The 20,503-nt window shown below is 49.7% G+C and overlaps 1 protein-coding gene across 1 annotated transcript in view; it reads left to right on the top strand.

The window, feature by feature from the left end:
- zswim8 (zinc finger, SWIM-type containing 8) overlaps window positions 1-20,396 on the top strand; it is a 22,702-nt gene extending 2,306 nt beyond the window's left edge. Inside the window, 27 exon segments of the mRNA XM_065959466.1 lie at window positions 1,516-1,669; window positions 4,638-4,732; window positions 4,803-4,975; window positions 5,463-5,570; window positions 5,650-5,731; window positions 6,015-6,135; window positions 7,349-7,550; window positions 7,640-7,815; window positions 7,899-8,307; window positions 8,309-8,474; window positions 8,477-9,261; window positions 9,563-9,694; window positions 9,803-9,982; window positions 10,107-10,290; window positions 10,528-10,626; window positions 10,758-10,882; window positions 11,117-11,408; window positions 11,602-11,754; window positions 13,684-13,906; window positions 14,164-14,453; window positions 14,530-14,753; window positions 14,839-15,336; window positions 16,177-16,354; window positions 16,440-16,598; window positions 17,899-18,018; window positions 18,546-18,724; window positions 18,972-20,396. Coding sequence (XP_065815538.1) covers window positions 1,516-1,669; window positions 4,638-4,732; window positions 4,803-4,975; window positions 5,463-5,570; window positions 5,650-5,731; window positions 6,015-6,135; window positions 7,349-7,550; window positions 7,640-7,815; window positions 7,899-8,307; window positions 8,309-8,474; window positions 8,477-9,261; window positions 9,563-9,694; window positions 9,803-9,982; window positions 10,107-10,290; window positions 10,528-10,626; window positions 10,758-10,882; window positions 11,117-11,408; window positions 11,602-11,754; window positions 13,684-13,906; window positions 14,164-14,453; window positions 14,530-14,753; window positions 14,839-15,336; window positions 16,177-16,354; window positions 16,440-16,598; window positions 17,899-18,018; window positions 18,546-18,724; window positions 18,972-19,175 — 5,711 coding nt within the window. The 3' untranslated portion in view covers window positions 19,176-20,396.
- The last annotated feature ends 107 nt before the right edge of the window (window positions 20,397-20,503 follow it).

Here is a 20,503-nt window from a genome sequence, read left to right as displayed (position 1 = left end):
TGTGAGGGGTTAAACTGAAGGATAACATTCACACACTGCTGACTAAACAACATGTATAACACAGTGTGTGAGGGGTTAAACTGAAGGATAACATTCACACACTGCTGACTAAACAACATGTATAACACAGTGTGTGAGGGGTTAAACTGAAGGATAACATTCACACACTGCTGACTAAATAACATGTATAACACACAGTGTGTGAGGGGTTAAACTGAAGGATAACATTCACACACTGCTGACTAAATAACATGTATAACACAGTGTGTGTGAGGGGTTAAACTGAAGGATAACATTCACACACTGCTGACTAAATAACATGTATAACACACAGTGTGTGAGGGGTTAAACTGAAGGATAACATTCATACACTGCTGACTAAACAACATGTATAACACAGTGTGTGTGAGGGGTTAAACTGAAGGATAACATTCACACACTGCTGACTACACAACATGTATAACACAGTGTGTGTGAGGGGTTAAACTGAAGGATAACATTCACACACTGCTGACTAAACAACATGTATAACACAGTGTGTGTGAGGGGTTAAACTGAAGGACCAAAACCCATTCAAACACTACATTAATTATCCTGTGTGTGTGTGTGTGTGTGTGTGTGTGTGTGTGTGTGTGTGTGTGCGTGCGCGTGTGTGATCTTCCTCATACAAAGAAACAGCTGTTGTAGTGGCCTCCCTCTGAGCTGAAAGCTGATTGGTTGACAGCTTTCTGTCCCTCGCCTGCAGCAGCCAATCGGGCTGGCAGCATAGACTCTGTTACTACCCAGAATCCCCCTCTGTCTGTGTCTGTAGCACTTCACTGTCAGACTGTGTTAGTGTGTCAATGGGTCACAATACCAGAATTTTAAACTTTGATACGATTCTAGTAAAAATCCTTTTACCTGTTTGTTACCATGGCTACTTAAATAGAAGTCCTTGGCCCTAATATTGACCAATTTATTGTTTTGAATTGACAAGGTGTGGGGGGGTATATTGAAATGTTTTCATGCAATTTAGACAGTGTTCATGAGTTTTCCTGCATGTAGTTTTTTGACCTTTTTGATACTTTCAATTAAAACAAACAGATTATATCATTTAACACATCAACAAAGGATAAAACTTGACAACCTTGTGTTGGTGTGTGCACACAGTGACAGTATATCACATGCTGTACACAGCAGCATGCACAGAGAGAAAGGTTGTGACTGATGATGGTGTAGATCATTCGGGCACAGTTTATGATTAACATGTTGAATTTATAAACACGAGAGGAGAAACTCGCTTTGAAATCAGAAAATTGAAACTATAAACTCTGTACACTGACTGATCATTAACTCACTGCTCCTCCTTCTTTTCTTCCTCCTCCTCCTCCTGCTCCTCCTTCTCCTCCTCTTCTTCCTTCTCCTCTTCGTCTTCTTCCTCCTCCTCCTCCTCCTTCTCCTTCTCTTCTTCCTCCTCCTCCTCCTGCTCCTCCTGCTCCTCCTCCTGCTGCTCCTCCTTCTCCTCTTCTTCCTCAGATGGTCAGGTCATCCCTCTGGTGGAACTGTCAGCAAAGCAGGTGGCGTTTCATATCCCATTTGAGGTGGTGGAGAAAGTGTATCCTCCTGTCCCAGAACAGCTGCAGCTCCGCATCGCCTACTGGAGTTTCCCCGAGAATGAGGAGGACATCAGGTGAGACTAATTAAACTTAAGGACATTAGGTAGTGTCCTTTCTGTCAGGTAGAGTCTGTTCTGCCAGGTAGAGTCTGTCCTGTCAGGTAGAGTCTGTAGAGTTTGTTCTGTCCGGTAGAGTCTGTAGAGTCTGTCCTGTCAGGTAGAGTCTGTAGAGTCTGTTCTGTCCTGTAGAGTCTGTTCTGTCAGGTAGAGTCTGTAGAGTCTGTTCTGTCCGGTAGAGTCTTTTCTGTCAGGTAGAGTCTGTAAAGTCTGCCCTGTCAGGTAGAGTCTGTAGAGTCTGTCCTGTCAGGTAGAGTCTGTTCTGTCAGGTAGAGTCTGTAGAGTCTGTTCTGTCCGGTAGAGTCTGTCCTGTCAGGTAGAGTCTGTAGAGTCTGTCCTGTCAGGTAGAGTCTGTCCTGTCAGGTAGAGTCTGTCCTGTCAGGTAGAGTCTGTAGAGTCTGTCCTGTCAGGTAGAGTCTGTCCTGTCAGGTAGCGTCTGTAGAGTCTGTTCTGTCCGGTAGAGTCTGTTCTGTCAGGTAGAGTCTGTAGAGTCTGTCCTGTCAGGTAGAGTCTGTTCTGTCAGGTAGAGTCTGTTCTGTCAGGTAGAGTCTGTAAAGTCTGCCCTGTCAGGTAGAGTCTGTAGAGTCTGTCCTGTCAGGTAGAGTCTGTTCTGTCAGGTAGAGTCTGTTCTGTCCGGTAGAGTCTGTTCTGTCAGGTAGAGTCTGTAGAGTCTGTCCTGTCAGGTAGAGTCTGTTCTGTCAGGTAGAGTCTGTAGAGTCTGTCCTGTCAGGTAGAGTCTGTTCTGTCAGGTAGAGTCTGTTCTGTCTGGTAGAGTCTGTTCTGTCAGGTAGAGTCTGTAGAGTCTGTCCTGTCAGGTAGAGTCTGTTCTGTCAGGTAGAGTCTGTTCTGTCCGGTAGAGTCTGTTCTGTCAGGTAGAGTCTGTAGAGTCTGTTCTGTCAGGTAGAGTCTGTAGAGTCTGTCCTGTCAGGTAGAGTCTGTTCTGTCAGGTAGAGTCTGTTCTGTCAGGTAGAGTCTGTTCTGTCAGGTAGAGTCTGTAGAGTCTGTTCTGTCCGGTAGAGTCTGTTCTGTCAGGTAGAGTCTGTAAAGTCTGCCCTGTCAGGTAGAGTCTGTTCTGTCAGGTAGAGTCTGTAAAGTCTGCCCTGTCAGGTAGAGTCTGTAGAGTCTGTCCTGTCAGGTAGAGTCTGTCCTGTCAGGTAGAGTCTGTTCTGTCAGGTAGAGTCTGTTCTGTCAGGTAGAGTCTGTAAAGTCTGCCCTGTCAGGTAGAGTCTGTAGAGTCTGTCCTGTCAGGTAGAGTCTGTTCTGTCAGGTAGAGTCTGTAAAGTCTGCCCTGTCAGGTAGAGTCTGTAGAGTCTGTCCTGTCAGGTAGAGTCTGTCCTGTCAGGTAGAGTCTGTCCTGTCAGGTAGAGTCTGTTCTGTCAGGTAGAGTCTGTTCTGTCCGGTAGAGTCTGTTCTGTCAGGTAGAGTCTGTAGAGTCTGTCCTGTCAGGTAGAGTCTGTTCTGTCAGGTAGAGTCTGTTCTGTCAGGTAGAGTCTGTAGAGTCTGTCCTGTCAGGTAGAGTCTGTTCTGTCCGGTAGAGTCTGTTCTGTCAGGTAGAGTCTGTTCTGTCAGGTAGAGTCTGTAGAGTCTGTCCTGTCAGGTAGAGTCTGTTCTGTCCGGTAGAGTCTGTTCTGTCAGGTAGAGTCTGTAGAGTCTGTTCTGTCAGGTAGAGTCTGTTCTGTCCGGTAGAGTCTGTTCTGTCAGGTAGAGTCTGTAGAGTCTGTCCTGTCAGGTAGAGTCTGTTCTGTCAGGTAGAGTCTGTTCTGTCCGGTAGTCTGATCTACCTCTCTCTCTCTCTCTCTCGCTCTCTCGCTCTCTCTCTCTCTCTCTCTCTCTCTCTGCCTCTCTCTCTCTCTCTCTCTACCTCTCTCTCTCTGTCTCTCTCTGTCTGTCTCTCTCTCTCTCTCTCTTCTCTCTTTCTACCTACCTGTCTCTGTCTCTCTCTCTCTCTCCTCTACCTGTCGCTCTCCTCTCTCTCTCTCTCTCTCTCCTGTCTCTCTCTCTCTCTCTCGCTCTCTCTCTCTCTCTGTCTCTCTCTCTCTACCTGTCTCTCTCTCTCTCTCTCTTTCTACCTACCTGTCTCTGTCTCTCTCTCTCTCTCTCTACCTGTCTCTCTCTCTCTCTCTCTCTACCTGTCTCTCTCTCTCTCTACTTCTGTCTCTCTCTCTCTCTCTCTCTCTCTCTCTCTCTCTACCTACCTGTCTCTGTCTCTCTCTCTCTATCTACCTGTCTCTCTCTCTCTCTCTTTCTACCTACCTGTCTCTCTCTCTCTCTCTCTACCTGTCTCTCTCTCTCTCTGTCTCTCTCTCTCTCTCTCTCTCTCTCTACCTACCTGTCTCTCTCTCTCTCTCTCGCTCTCTCTCTCTCTCTCTCTCTCTACGTACCTGTCTCTGTCTCTCTCTCTCTCTCTCTCTCTCTCTCTACCTGTCTCTCTCTCTCTCTCTGTCTCTCTCTCTCTCTCTCTCTATCTACCTGTCTCTCTCTCTCTCTCTCTCTCTACCTACCTGTCTCTGTCTCTCTCTCTCTCTCTCTCTCTGTCGCTTTTTCTCTCTACCTCTCCCTCTCTCTACCTGTCTGTCTCTCTCTCTCTCTACCTGTCTCTCTCTCTCTCTCTCTCTCTCTATCTACCTGTCTCTCTCTCTCTCTCTCTATCTACCTGTCTCTCTCTCTCTCGCTCTCTCTCTCTCTCTCTACCTACCTGTCTCTGTCTCTCTCTCTCTCTCTCTCTCTCTCTCTCTCTCTCTCTCTACCTGTCTCTCTCTCTCTCTACCTGTCTCTCTCTCTCTCTCTCTCTCTCTCTCTCTATCTACCTGTCTCTCTCTCTCTCTCTCTACCTACCTGTCTCTGTCTCTCTCTCTCTCTCTCTATCTCTCTCTGTCGCTTTTTCTCTCTACCTCTCTCTCTCTCTCTCTACCTGTCTCTCTCTCAGGTTGTATTCCTGTCTGGCTAACGGGAGTCCAGATGAGTTCCAGCGTGGCGAGCAGCTGTACAGGATCCGAGCAGTCAAAGATCCTCTTCAGATCGGTCAGTCGTCGTCTAACACAGAAACACGTTATACTCTCGATATGTCACTAAATAACTTTCTCTTTCTCAGGTTTCCACCTGAGTGCGACGGTCGTGTCGAGTCAGGCTGGTCAGTCTAAAGGAGCGTACAACGTGGCGGTCATGTTTGATCGCTGTCGCATCACTTCCTGTAGCTGCACGTGTGGGGCGGGGGCTAAGTGGTGCGCCCATGTGGTGGCATTGTGTCTCTTCAGGATCCATAATGTGAGTAAAGACGCTGACGGTCACACAGATTCACAGACTCGTTCACTGTGGGCGCCTCCGTCTTTTATTGCAATAACCAAAGATAAGACGACCAATACCTGCGTGCTCGTGCATGAAGTGTACCGGGCATTAGGCACGGCACAGAGCGGTCACACGGTACGGACTGCCAGTGTGACCGCGCCCTAAATTCTCTCTTTTAGTTTCCGGGTCACTTGGAGTAACAACCACAGCTCATTGGGGGGTTAGTCATGTTTGTGTGTTCACACCTGATCGTGTGTGAGCATGCATGTGTCTTTTGGCCTGGCGTGATCGTTGTTTACGACTGTTGTTGTGAAATGTTGTCGGCTGAACCCCGAACGTTTGAAAACACAAACAAAAAACATTTCTGTTGTCAGACCAGCGGATCCTGAACATGTGGTCTGAATCTAGACTTAAACTATAGTGTGCGTGCGTGTGCGTGTGCATGTGTGTGTGTGTGTGTGTGTAGGCGTCGGCGGTGTGTCTCCGGGCTCCGGTCTCTGAGTCTCTGTCTCGGCTGCAGAGGGATCAGCTGCAGAAGTTTGCTCAGTACCTGATCAGTGAGCTTCCTCAGCAGGTAACTCGTTCAGGTGATCAATAAATAAATCTGTGTAATAAACATCAGCGTGTTTTGTTGATTGTGTGTGTTTGTGTAGATTCTGCCCACAGCTCAGCGTCTGTTGGACGAGCTGCTGTCCTCGCAGTCCACGGCCATCAACACTGTGTGTGGAGCGCCAGGTAAAACACCTGAGAGAGACTTATTGATACTGTGTGTGTGTGTGACACAGAGGAAACTTCAGAGGAGATTGTTTTCAGATTTTCAGCAACATTAAGAGCTCCATGCCCGCTTTGATTACAGTCGTGTTTGTGTGTGTGTGTGTGTGTGTGTGTGTGTGTGTGTGTGTGTGTGTGTGTGTGTGTGTGTGTGTGTGTGTGTGTGTGTGTGTGTGTGTGTGTGTGTGTGTGTGTGTGTGTGTGTGTGTGTGTGTGTGTGTGTGTGTGTGTGTGTGTGTGTGTGTAGACCCTACAGCCGGCCCCTCAGCGTCTGATCAGAGCACCTGGTACCTGGACGAGTCAACCCTCAGCGACAACATCAAAAAGACCCTGCACAAGTTCTGTGGGCCCTCACCTGTCGTCTTCAGGTACACACTCCTTCACAACACGACGCTCTGTAACACACTCACCTGTCGTCTTCAGGTACACACTCCTTCACAACACGACGCTCTGTAACACACTCACCTGTCGTCTTCAGGTACACACTCCTTCACAACACGACGCTCTGTAACACACTCACCTGTCGTCTTCAGGTACACACTCCTTCACAACACGACGCTCTGTAACACACTCACCTGTCGTCTTCAGGTACACACTCCTTCACAACACGACGCTCTGTAACACACTCACCTGTCGTCTTCAGGTACACACTCCTTCACAACACGACGCTCTGTAACACACTCACCTGTCGTCTTCATGTACACACTCCTTCACAACACGACGCTCTGTAACACACTCACCTGTCGTCTTCAGGTACACACTCCTTCACAACACGACGCTCTGTAACACACTCACCTGTCGTCTTCAGGTACACACTCCTTCACAACACGACGCTCTGTAACACACTCACCTGTCGTCTTCAGGTACACACTCCTTCACAACACGACGCTCTGTAACACACTCACCTGTCGTCTTCAGGTACACACTCACGACGCTCTGTAACACACTCACCTGTCGTCTTCAGGTACACACTCCTTCACAACACGACGCTCTGTAACACACTCACCTGTCGTCTTCATGTACACACTCCTTCACAACACGACGCTCTGTAACACACTCACCTGTCGTCTTCATGTACACACTCCTTCACAACACGACGCTCTGTAACACACTCACCTGTCGTCTTCAGGTACACACTCCTTCACAACACGACGCTCTGTAACACACTCACCTGTCGTCTTCAGGTACACACTCCTTCACAACACGACGCTCTGTAACACACTCACCTGTCGTCTTCATGTACACACTCCTTCACAACACGACGCTCTGTAACACACTCACCTGTCGTCTTCAGGTACACACTCCTTCACAACACGACGCTCTGTAACACACTCACCTGTCGTCTTCAGGTACACACTCCTTCACAACACGACGCTCTGTAACACACTCACCTGTCGTCTTCATGTACACACTCCTTCACAACACGACGCTCTGTAACACACTCACCTGTCGTCTTCAGGTACACACTCCTTCACAACACGACGCTCTGTAACACACTCACCTGTCGTCTTCAGGTACACACTCCTTCACAACACGACGCTCTGTAACACATTCACAGTTAACGTCATAGCCTCTCCACAGCGACGTGAACTCCATGTACCTGTCGTCCACCGAGCCGCCTGCTGCAGCTGAGTGGGCGTGTCTTCTACGACCTCTGAGGGGACGAGAGCCTGAAGGCATCTGGAACCTTCTGTCCATTGTTAGAGAGATGTTCAAGAGACGAGACAGCAACGCCGCCCCACTGCTCGAGATCCTCACCGAGCAGTGCCTCACCTACGAACAGGTGAGTCCTCACCTGGGATCAGTGATGTCACAACGCTCCTCAGGTGAATGTCTTAATATGTGTGTGTGTGTGTGTGTGTGTGTGTTCAGATCATCAGCTGGTGGTACAGTGTTCGGACGTCAGCGTCTCATAGCAGTGCCAGTGGACACACCGGGCGCAGTAACGGCCAATCAGAGGTGGCGGCTCATGCGTGTGCGAGCATGTGTGATGAGATGGTGGTGCTGTGGAGGCTGGCGGTGCTGGACCCCACCATGAGTCCCTGCAGGTCAGACACAGAGCATTAAGTCATGTGACCTTTGTTTCCCTAACCTTCACTAAATGTCACCTGTGTGTCCTCGTCTCTCTCAGGCGCCTCGAGCTGGCGGGGCAGCTGAAGCAGTGGCATCTGAAGGTCATCGAGATCGTAAAGCGAGGGCAGCACAGGAAGTCTCTGGACAAACTGTTCCAGGGGTTTAAACCCGCCGTGGAGTCCTGCTACTTTAACTGGGAGGCGGCCTACCCGCTGGAGGGCATCACCTACTGCAGCGCTGACAAGAAGAGCGCCACCTTCTGCTGGTCCAGAGCAGTGCAGCTGCAGAGAGGAGCAAGAGCTGCTGCAGGAGGGGGCGGGGACACGTCAGATGGAGGGGGAGGAGCCAGAGGAGAGGGAGGAGCTGATTTCAAGGGAAGAGGAGGCGTTCACTCCTCCCAGCAAGAAGTGGCCGTGCGTCCCAAAGAGACCATCCTGACCAAAAGGAAGGGTCTGTCTGTCAGCGGAGGGGGGGGGGGTGCTGGTTCGGCTGAGTGGCAGTGTGTCTCTGTCCCTGGAGGACGGAGGAGGGAAGTGCATGTACAAAGGGCCCGGCTCCTCCTCAGGGGGGAAGCTAAAGATGACTCAGGGAGGAGGGAAGGGGGGGTCAGTGGTTGGAACAGGAGCAGGGGGGGGGAGGGGGGGGGGAAACACGCCAGCACTAAACGGAGGACGAGCAGCGAGGATAGTTCTCTAGAGCCCGACCTCGCTGAGCTCAGCCTGGACGACGGCTGCAGTCTGGCTCTGGGTGCTGAAGCGAGCAACACCTTCGAGTTCTTGCCCCCGCCCCCCGAGATGCTGCCCTCCCCCAGCCCGCTGCTCCGAGACTCTCGTAAATACAGCGGGGGTAGCAAAATGTTTGAAGCAAAGCGCGTGAGCCTCGTGTCCGCTGCAGATCCTCCACCCCCCCAACTACCCCCTAAAGACACTGTGCTGGACTCTGCTGAGAAGGAGGCGGAGCTACAGGCTGAGCTGCAGTCTGACACGGTCCAGAACAGAGAAGAAGAAGTAGATTCTGCTGCAGGGAACCAGCCAGCAATAACCGCTTCAACCAAAACCCCCGCCAAGCCCCCACAGGGCAGCAGGGAGGCAGGACCTGCAGCAGGAGGAGGGGCTGCAGCAGGAGGAGGAGCAGGAGAAGGACCTGCAGCAGCAGGAGGGGCTGCAGCAGGAGGAGGAGCAGGAGAAGGACCTGCAGCAGCAGTAGGGGCTGCAGCAGGAGGAGGAGCAGGAGAAGGACCTGCAGCAGCAGGAGGGGCTGCAGCAGGAGGAGGAGCTGTAGGTGAAGACGACTATCAAGCGTACTACCTGAGCGCTGCCTCAGAAGAAGGAGCAGACAGGCAGCTGGCTGAAAACCACCAGGAGGAGGAGCCAGACATCTTTGCAGGGATCAAACCGCTGGAGCAGGAGGGACGCATGGAGGTAATGGAGGAGGAGCTTACAGGGTTGGATGTAAGACTATTCGATATGCCCTCCAGATTAACATAATTTATTTGTGTGTGTGTGTGTGTGTGTGTGTGTGTGTGTGTGTGTGTGTGTGTGTGTGTGTGTGTGTGTGTGTGTGTGTGTGTGTGTGTGTGTGTGTGTGTGTGTGTGTGTGTGTGTGTGTGTGTGTGTGTGTGTGTGTGTGTGTGTGTGTGTGTGTGTGTGTGTGTGTGTGTGTGTGTGTGTGTGTGTGTGTGTGTGTGTGTGTGTGTGTGTGTGTGTGTGTGTGTGTGTGTAGGTGCTGTTTGCGTGTGCTGAGGCCCTCCATGCTCATGGTTACAGTAATGAGGCGTGTCGGCTAGCTGTGGATCTGGCCAGAGATCTGTTAGCAAACCCCCCTGACCTGAAGGTTGAGCAGCCGCAGACAAAGGTACAGACATACCTGTTCTTATATTTCATGGTTCTATAATAATATTACCTGATCTTGATATTTTATTATTCAGTCCTAACATCGGAGTAAATGTGTGTTTGTGTTCAGGGGAAGAAGAGCAAAGTGTCGACCAGTCGTCAGACTCAGGTTGCCACCAACACGTTGACTAAAGCTGCCTTCCTGCTGACCGTCCTCAGTGAGAGACTGGAGCTCCACAACCTGGCCTTTAGCACCGGCATGTTCTCCCTGGAGCTGCAGAGACCGCCGGCCTCCACTAAGGCCCTTGAGGTGCGACTCTGTTTAATATTATATAAATATACATTATATTTTAGATTATATATATTATATTTTATATTATATATATTTATGTGTAAGCACTCTTAGCCTCTCTCTCTCTCTCTTTGTGGTTCAGGTGAAACTGGCCTATCAGGAGTCAGAGGTGGTATCTCTGCTGAAGAAGATCCCTCTGGGATTGGTGGAGATGTCCGCCATCAGAGAGCGAGCAGAGCAGCTCAGAGACGGAAACTTCTGTGATTACAGACCTGTGCTGCCGCTCATGTTAGCAAGCTTCATTTTTGACGTGCTGTGCACCCCAGGTAAGCACCAAGTCTGTGGCGTTCACCTGTACAGGTCCAGTTCAGGCTTTTATCCACACGCTGTGCACATCCTCACAAACACTGATACAAGCTGCAGTCTGCACATGAACAGTAGGGGGCAGCGCAGAGTGAACACAGCAGAAAGTCTTAGAGACTTTTTTTAGCGACTTGAATTATAAAACAGTTAAACTTTACAAATTAACATCTCTTTGACTTTTCTCCATATTGTTTGTGCAGTTGTGTCCCCAACGGGCTCCCGGCCACCGAGCCGCAACCGCAACAACGAGATGCCGGGTGACGAGGAGTTGGGCTTTGAGGCCGCCGTCGCTGCTCTTGGTGTGTGTGTGTGTGTGTGTGTGTGTGTGTGTGTGTGTGTGTGTGTGTGTGTGTGTGTGTGTGTGTGTGTGTGTGTGTGTGTGTGTGTGTGTGTGTGTGTTTCTCACCTGTACCGGTGTGTGTGTATACAGGTATGAAGACCACGGTGAGTGAGGCGGAGCATCCTCTGCTGTGTGAGGGGACTCGGAGGGTGAAAGGTGACCTGGCACTGGCTCTGATGATCACCTACAAGGATGACCAGAGCAAACTAAAGAAGGTAACACAAAACAGAGACTTCCTGTGATGTCATCACATTGATCAATGTCTTCCTGTGATGTCATCACATTGATCAATGTCTTCCTGTGATGTCAGGGTTCAATGTTTTTCCATGAAGAGACCTAGGTGCAAGTTAAACAGACAAACATCAAACAGAAGAAGATATGCACGCACACATCCTCAAAAACATTTTCTTTGATTAAAATAAACACTTTGTATACCCCCCCCCCCCCAGATCCTGGACAAACTGTTGGACCGGGAGAGTCAGACTCACAAACCTCAGACTCTGAGCTCTTTTTACTCGAGTAAACCTGCTGCAGGAAGTCAGCGCAGCCCGTCCAAACACAACAACACTAGCAGCCACGGCGGGGTAGGCGGGGCCACAGGAGGGGTCTCTAAACACGCCACCGCCTCCTCCTCTGCCGCCCCTGTAGCTGCCACCTCCTCCTCTGCTGTGACTCTGACTGGAGAGGAGGTCTCTCACCAAGACCTGAACCCAGGACAGACCAGTTCAACTGGAGAGACAGGTGAGACACACACACACACACACACACACACACACACACACACACACTGGATCATTTAAACTACAGATCATAATATCTTAATAATAATCAGAAGAATAAAACCCAATTTACACGAAGCCAACCTTGTATAAACGTGTTCTGTCAGGGATTCTCAGACAGAGTGATACCTCCTGTTCCTGTCCTCTCTCTGCAGTATCAGATGGAGCTCCGCCCACTGAGCAGCAGACTGAAACAGCTCCGTTCAAACTGGAAACCACAGTTCCCAGTCGGCTGGCTTTGGGAGCTCGCTGTGGCTCCAATCAGCGCTGCTGGGGCTCACCTGTCCGCCAGAAGAAGAAACACACAGGTGAGAATAACACAATCATATATTTATCCTAACCTGAGTTCTTGTCAGGCTTTAAACGGGGCCACTCTACTGAAACTGCACTACTGTCAGTAACAGAATCGTTACGAGCTGCCAGAGCTGCGGGTCAGTCCTCAGTTCTATTACTGCTAGACCTGTCTGCTGCCTTTGACACAGTCAACCATCAAATCCTCCTGTCCACGCTCTCTGAACATCTCAGGATCTGCCCTCTGCTGGTTTGTGTCCTACCTCTCTGGGCGATCCTTTAGAGTGACGTGGAAGGGACAAGTGTCCAAAGCGCACAGCTTATCCACAGGGGTACCTCAAGGGTCAGTGCTTGGTCCCCTTCTCTTCTCCATATACTCAAACTCACTTGGTTCAATAATCAGCTCTCATGGCTTCTCATACCACTGCTATGCTGACGATACCCAGCTCTTCCTGTCATTCCTGCCAGACGATGTTACAGTCTCTGCAAGAATCTCATCATGCCTTGCTGATATCTCTGAATGGATGAATGAACGGCTCCTTCAACTCAATCTTTCAAAGACTGAGCTCCTTGTCATCCCAGCCAGTCCCTCTATACAATCACAGATCAATATTCAGCTTGGAACAAACCAAACTCATGCCCACAAAGTCTGCCCGGAACCTGGGTGTCATGATTGATGACCAGCTAACTTTTAAGGTTCAAGTAGCCTCGATTGCCAGGTCATGTGGATTTGCCCTGTACAACATCAGGAAGATCAGACCTTACCTGTTAGAACATGCTACACAGTTCCTGGTACAGGCTCTTGTGATATCACGCATCGATTATTGCAACTCTCTACTAGCAAGTCTTCCTACATGCACTATCGAACCTCTGCATATGATACAAAATGCAGCAGCACGACTGGTCTTCAACCTTCCTAAAAGAGCACATGTCACTCCTCTGTTCATCTTCTTACACTGGCTCCCAGTTACTGCTCGCATCAAATTTAAAACTCTGCTGCTCGCTTACAAAACAGACACAGAAACGTCTCCTCCTTACTTTAACTCTCTCATCTAGGTCTACACTCCCTCCCCCCCACTACGCTCTGCCAATGAAAGGCGTCTGATCCAACCTTCACAACAGGGTCCTAAGTTTCTGACTAGACTCTTCTACTCTGTCGCCCCCTGGTGGTGGAATGAACTTCCAAACTCCATGTGATCTGCAGAGTCCCTCTGTACCTTTAAGAAAAAGCTAAAGACCCAGCTCTTTCATGAATACCTACTAACTTAATGATGATGGTCTCCATATTATTGATGATGATGATGGTAATGACGATGGTTTTTGTTTGATAACGACGACTTATAAGATGGTTTCTATACTGATTAGAGCTCTCAAGAACTGCCCTCAATGTTGTGCTTTGCCTCTGGTCACTTCCTGTCAGCACCTGTGTGTCCAATCAGACTCAAAGCTGATCGTTTGCTCTTACTGACATTGTTCCCTTTTTTCTAGATCCTTGCTTGTGTTGTTCTTACTCTCTGATGTACGTCGCTTTGGATAAAAGCGTCTGCTTAGTGAATTGTAGAATTGTAGTGATTGTAGTGATTGAGCATCAAAAAGTACAGAAGCTTTTAAGAACTTCACCTGTTTCATTAGACAGGTGTGAATGAGATGAATGAACACATTATACATTTCTGACTACATTTCCTTCTGGACAGGAAGTCAGAGCAGCAGACTAACGGACAGGAAACAGTGCCAATGTTGTTGTACAGTTTAGACAGGTTGCAAAGTTTGTCTGCAACCTTTGATGAATAATTTATACGATGTCAGGTGTGCAGGTAACAAACAGGTATTGATATTGTTTAATTTTTACTAGAATCATATCAAATCAGAAACCTGCTAGATTATTTCAGACTGTACACCTGACTGTCACGTGAACATTGTGAACAGCTGATGTGTCATGTGTTCAGGTATGGCGAGCATCGATAGCAGCGCTCCAGAGACGACCTCGGACAGCTCCCCCACCCTCAGTCGCCGCCCACTCAGAGGAGGCTGGGCAGCTACATCATGGGGGCGGGGCCAAGACAGTGACAGCATCAGCAGCTCGTCGTCTGATTCCCTGGGCTCCTCCTCCTCCAGTGGCTCTCGTAGGGCAGGGGGCGGAGCCAGAGCCAAGAGCACTGACACCAGCAGGTAAACATATTGACTAACATCATCATCAACTCCTGCTGATAAAATGTCCAACTTTACAGCTGCAGTTCCTCCAGTGTCCACTAGAGTCTGTCTCCTGTAGTGAGTCAGTCCCCATAGAGCTCTATGGTAAAATGTCCATGTTTACAGCTGCAGTTCCTCCTCTCAGTGTTTGTCCTGAGGAATATATACACCTTAGCTGTTCTTGTCTTTCTTTGTCTGAAGATTTTTCTTCTCGTCTCACATCTTTGTGTCTTCAGATATAAGGGGCGCCGTCCTGAGTGCCACGCCCCCCACGTGCCTAACCAGCCGTCTGAGGCTGCGGCTCATTTTTACTTTGAGCTGGCGAAGACGGTTCTGATCAAAGCAGGCGGGAACTCGTCCACGTCTATCTTCACTCAGCCGTCAGCCAGCGGGGGTCACCAGGGGCCGCACAGGAACCTGCACCTGTGCGCCTTTGAGATTGGACTGTACGCACTCGGACTCCATAACTTTGTGTCTCCCAACTGGCTGAGCCGGACGTACTCTTCCCACGTGTCGTGGATCACAGGTGAGGTGGGGGCTGAATGGGGGGGTGGTGGTCTGTTCTGTATTACCTGTATCCTCTGACTCACTTCCTGTCTCAGGTCAGGCCATGGAAATCGGCAGTGCGGCTCTTAACATCCTGGTGGAGTGTTGGGATGGTCACCTGACCCCCCCTGAGGTGGCGTCTCTTGCCGACCGAGCGTCCCGAGCCAGGGACCCCAACATGGTACGGGCAGCCGCTGAGCTCGCCCTCAGCTGCCTGCCCCACGCCCACGCCCTGAACCCCAACGAGATCCAGAGGGCGCTTGTGCAGTGCAAGGAGCAGGTACCAGGATGTTAGCTCTTAAAGCTGCTGGAAAAGGAACCAGTGGGTTTCAATGATCTTAATGAACTTCTCCATCACCCTGCAGGACAACCTGATGCTGGAGAAGGCATGCATGGCAGTGGAGGAGGCAGCCAAAGGGGGCGGAGTCTACCCTGAGGTCCTGTTTGAGGTGGCCCATCAGTGGTACTGGCTGTATGAGCAGTCGATGGGAGGGGGCTCGGGTCAGCAAAGGGAGACATCCGGACGCTGCGGGGCCAATGGGGGCCCGGGCAGGAGACCCGTGGAGTCCAGCTGTGGGGTCATCGAAGTGGGGGCCAACATGGAATCAGGGGGGTTGGCGACAGTGACGGCGTCGGTAACTGCGGCGGCAGTCGTCCCCGTCATCTCGGTGGGGTCCACCATCTATCAGTCTCACCCCCTCCCTGTTCAGGCCTTGGCCCACCCCCACAGCGCGGGCCTCCACCCCTACACCACCATCCAGGCCCACCTCCCCACCGTCTGCACCCCCCAGTACCTGGGACACCCGCTGCAGCACGTCCCCCGCCCCGCCGTCTTCCCCGTGTCGGGGGCTGCCTACCCTCAGGTCAGAGCTCAAACACTCGGGATTATGGGAAATTTCTTATTTATTAATTTCCTTTTTTTTAGAGAGAAGCCAGAAAACTAGTTTCTGTTTTCACTCAAAACACGATCAGCTTAAGTCATGATGACGAGTTAAATCAGCTGATCTGAGGAACAGTTTAATCAGCTGATCTGAAGAACAGTTTAATCAGCTGATCTGAAGAACAGTTTAATCAGCTGATCTGAAGAACAGTTTAATCAGCTGATCTGAAGAACAGTTTAATCAGCTGATCTGAAGAGTTTAATCAGCTGATCTGAAGAGTTAAATCAGCTGATCTGAAGAACAGTTTAATCAGCTGATCTGAAGAACAGTTTAATCAGCTGATCTGAAGAACAGTTTAATCAGCTGATCTGAAGAGTTTAATCAGCTGATCTGAAGAGTTAAATCAGCTGATCTGAAGAACAGTTTAATCAGCTGATCTGAAGAACAGTTAAATCAGCTGATCTGAAGAACAGTTTAATCAGCTGATCTGAAGAACAGTTTAATCAGCTGATCTGAAGAACAGTTTAATCAGCTGATCTGAGGAACAGTTTAATCAGCTGATCTGAAGAAGAGTTTAATCAGCTGATCTGAAGAACAGCTGCATCAGCTGATCTGAAGAACAGTTTAATCAGCTGATCTGAAGAGTTTAATCAGCTGATCTGAAGAGTTTAATCAGCTGATCTGAAGAGTTTAATCAGCTGATCTGAAGAACAGTTTAATCAGCTGATCTGAAGAGTTTAATCAGCTGATCTGAACAGTTTAATCAGCTGATCTTTTGTCATATTGTTTAGTAATCTTTATTGAACTCCTTCCTGTGAACAGGGGATGCACCCGGCCTTCATTGGGGCTCAGTATCCATTCTCGGTGGCTGCAGGTCCTCAGCCCCCTCTCGCAGCCACAGCTGTGACGTTCCCCGGTGTCCCCGTCCCGTCCATGACGCAGATTGCCGTCCACCCGTATCACACGGAGACTGGGCTGCCGCTCAGCACCACCGTGGCAGGTCAGCATGAAACACCATGTGTGATATATACTTTATGCTGTCTCACCTTTATAAAAGTTCATAATATGATGACATGTCCCCTCAGTGGGCAGCATGCACTCTGGTCCCGCCCTCCAGGCCCTGCCCTCGCTCTCCTCTCAACCTGCCCCATTGGTCAGCACGGCGTTCCCATCAGAGGACGATCAGCACAGCCAGCCAATCAGCCAGCAGGGCCTGCACTACCTGCACTCTGCATACAGAGTCGGTGAGTACCTGAACTACACACAGTACCTGAACCACACACAGTACCTGAACTATACACAGTACCTGAACCACACACAGTACCTGAACTATACACAGTACCTGAACTACACACAGTACCTGAACTATACACAGTACCTGAACCACACACAGTACCTGAACTACACATAGTACCTGAACTACACACAGTACCTGAACCACACACAGTACCTGAACTATACACAGTACCTGAACCACACACAGTACCTGAACTATACACAGTACCTGAACCACACACAGTACCTGAACCACACACAGTACCTGAACTATACACAGTACCTGAACCACACACAGTACCTGAACTACACACAGTACCTGAACCACACACAGTACCTGAACTACACACAGTACCTGAACTATACACAGTACCTGAACCACACACAGTACCTGAACTACACACAGTACCTGAACTATACACAGTACCTGAACCACACACAGTACCTGAACTATACACAGTACCTGAACCACACACAGTACCTGAACTACACACAGTACCTGAACTATACACAGTACCTGAACCACACACAGTACCTGAACTATACACAGTACCTGAACCACACACAGTACCTGAACTACACACAGTACCTGAACTATACACAGTACCTGAACCACACACAGTACCTGAACTACACACAGTACCTGAACTATACACAGTACCTGAACCACACACGGTACCTGAACCACACACAGTACCTGAACTACACACAGTACCTGAACTATACACAGTACCTGAACCACACACGGTACCTGAACTACACACAGTACCTGAACCACACACAGTACCTGAACTACACACAGTACCTGAACTATACACAGTACCTGAACCACACACAGTACCTGAACTACACACAGTACCTGAACTATACACAGTACCTGAACCACACACGGTACCTGAACTACACATAGTACCTGAACTACACACAGTACCTGAACCACACACAGTACCTGAACTATACACAGTACCTGAACCACACACAGTACCTGAACTATACACAGTACCTGAACCACACACAGTACCTGAACTACACACAGTACCTGAACCACACACAGTACCTGAACTATACACAGTACCTGAACCACACACAGTACCTGAACTATACACAGTACCTGAACCACACACGGTACCTGAACTACACATGGTACCTGAACTACAGGGTTAGGGTTAGGGTAACCCTAAGCCTGGGTGCATAAATCAGCTCAAAGTAAATATGTGTGTGTATAACAGTGTGTAGTAAAGTGTATAAAAACTTGTTGTGTGTGTGTAGGCATGCTTGCTCTGGAGATGTTGGGCAGACGAGCTCACAACGATCATCCAAACAACTTTTCCAGGAGCCCCCCCTACACCGAGGACGTCAAGTGGCTACTGGGGCTCGCTGCACGACTCGGTGATACAAGACAGGACTCGATGGAAGATTCAGTTATTATTCTGTTTATACAACTTTAAAAGTCATGTTTGTAAAACATCTGTGTCCTCTGTCCTTGTGTCCTCTGTCCTCTCTCGTTCCTTGTATCCTCTGTCCTCTCTGTCCTTGTGTCCTCTGTCCTCTCTCGTTCCTTGTATCCTCTGTCCTCTCTGTCCTTGCGTCCTCTGTCCTCTCTGTCCTCTCTGTCGTCTCTGGTTCCTTGTGTTCTCTGTCCTTGTGTCCTCTCTGTCCTCTTTCTGTCCTTGTGTCCTCTCTTTGCTTGTGTCCTCTCTCTGTCCTTGTGTTCTCTGTCCTCTCTCTTTCCTTGTGTCCTCTGTCCTCTCTCGTTCCTTGTATCCTGTGTCCTCTCTGTCCTTGTGTCCTCTGTCCTCTCTCTGTCCTTGTGTCCTCTCTGTCCTTGTGTCCTCTGTCCTCTCTCTTTCCTTGTGTCCTCTGTCCTCTCTCTTTCCTTGTATCCTGTGTCGTCTGTCCTTGTGTCCTCTCCTCAGGAGTGAACTATGTGTATCAGTTCTGTGTGGGAGCAGCTAAAGGTGTCCTGAGCCCGTTCGTCCTGCAGGAGATCATCATGGAGGCTCTGCAGAGGCTAAACCCCGCCCACATCCACGCCCACCTGAGAACACCTGCTTTCCACCAGCTGGTGCAGCGCTGCCAGCAGGCCTACCTGCAGGTAACAAAACGCTTCTACACACAGGTATCAGATATCCCAACATGCAGGGACTGGTGAGGCTGTCAGAGGAACCAGGTGAGAAGAGTGATGTTGGCGTGATAACAGAACACGATCGTCTCTCACCTGGCCTGGGACGGTCTCTGGAGGGGAGATCAGCCAGTTTGTGATAAATCAGAACCATGTGACAGTCAGCAGATTCAACTACATGCTCTCTCTCCCCCCCCCCCCATGTCTCCTCCCCCCTCAGTACATACACCATCGACTGATTCACTTGACGCCTGCAGACTACGACGACTTTGTGAACATCATCCGCAGCGCCCGGGGGGCGTTCTGTCTGACGCCGGTGGGAATGATGCAGTTTAACGACGTCCTGCAGAACCTGAAGAGAGGGAAGCAGACCAAGGAGCTGTGGCAGAGGATCAGCCTGGAGATGGCCACCTTCTCTCCCTGAGGGGGCGGGGCTTCTCTCCCAGAGGGGAGGGGCTTCTCACTGCAAGTAACATCAAAGGGGCAGGGGGAGGGGCTCCAAGACTGTTTCTACCCCATACACTCAAGATCTATCAGGATCCTTGATTTTAGATCGCACACAGGAAGTACAATCAGACCCCGCCCCCTTTTGTTCAGTATGTCTGTGGACTACAGTGTGTGTGTGTGTGTGTGGGGAGGGGGCTGTGACCTCCATTCTTCCCTAGTCTCCTTCCTTGTCACCCCATCCCTAACATTTGAGGACCTTCTGTTTTTGGTTTGACCTTTTGATACTAAAGAACCTGAAGAGGAAGAGGAGGAGGAGGAAGAAGACGAGGAGGAAGAGGAGGAGGAGGAGGATGAGGAAGTAGAGGAGGAAGAGGAAGAAGAGGAGGAAGAGGAGGAGGGGGGGATATTGTTGTTGTTTTTGGGATCCGTCTTTACATTTCAACCTAAAAACCCCAGACCAGCCGGCCCCTCAGGATCTAGGACTCAGTGAACACCACCTGGATCAGACTCCTTCAGTTGGATCTGGATCTGGACCAGACTGCAGGTGACCACGATCAGGTTTTCGACCTCCTGAAGAAGAACATGAAGAGAGTTCGTTGTCCTGCACGTTGACAACGTGTGGTCAGCGTGCAGGAGTTTAATCATTCAAAATAAATAACTCAACATCGGGTGTGTAGGACTTTTATTTGTGTTGCCATGGTAACACACCTGTAATGAAATAGTTTCAGAGTTTAATTTCTGGATTGAAAACCTTCAAACAGGAATTGAAGAACATCTTCAGTCACAACAAGTTCCTGTTTCTTCCTGGTTCAGGAGAGGAGGGTCTAACCGAGGGGCCGCTGGATCCGTTCTCTCTCCTGAGTTTGAAGTCTGGAGGGTGAGTTCTCACCTGGTCCTGGTACTTGTTTCACAGTCATAGCCCCCCCCCCCCCCCCCCCCACCTGGAGTTGTTTTAGACCATGGTGCTGTTATCAACACGTCAACGCTCCATCCATCCTGGCAGCTCAGTGGTTCTGGACTCTGATTGGACGTCACAGGTGAAGGTGTGACCTTGCAGGCGTGTAGAAAAAAGTTGTGTGATATTTTTGTATTCTTTAAAGTGTAGCTCCATTAAAAGTTCTCTATGTGATTGAAAAGAATAAAAAAAATCTGAGCAATACTAAAGTGTAGAGTTTACTAAATAAAGACATTAAAACACTGACGCGTCCGAGTCCTCTGTCCCATCTCATCCAGAAGATCGGTTACCATGGTAACTGTGAGGACTATGAGGGGGTCGATCACCATGCTAACACCTGAGCTGCTACG

This window comes from Labrus bergylta, chromosome 10, assembly GCF_963930695.1.
Source record: "Labrus bergylta chromosome 10, fLabBer1.1, whole genome shotgun sequence".
NCBI lineage: Eukaryota > Metazoa > Chordata > Actinopteri > Labriformes > Labridae > Labrus > Labrus bergylta.
The sequence above is the reverse complement of the archived record's forward strand: the minus strand, read 5'-3'. Positions and strand labels throughout refer to the sequence as shown.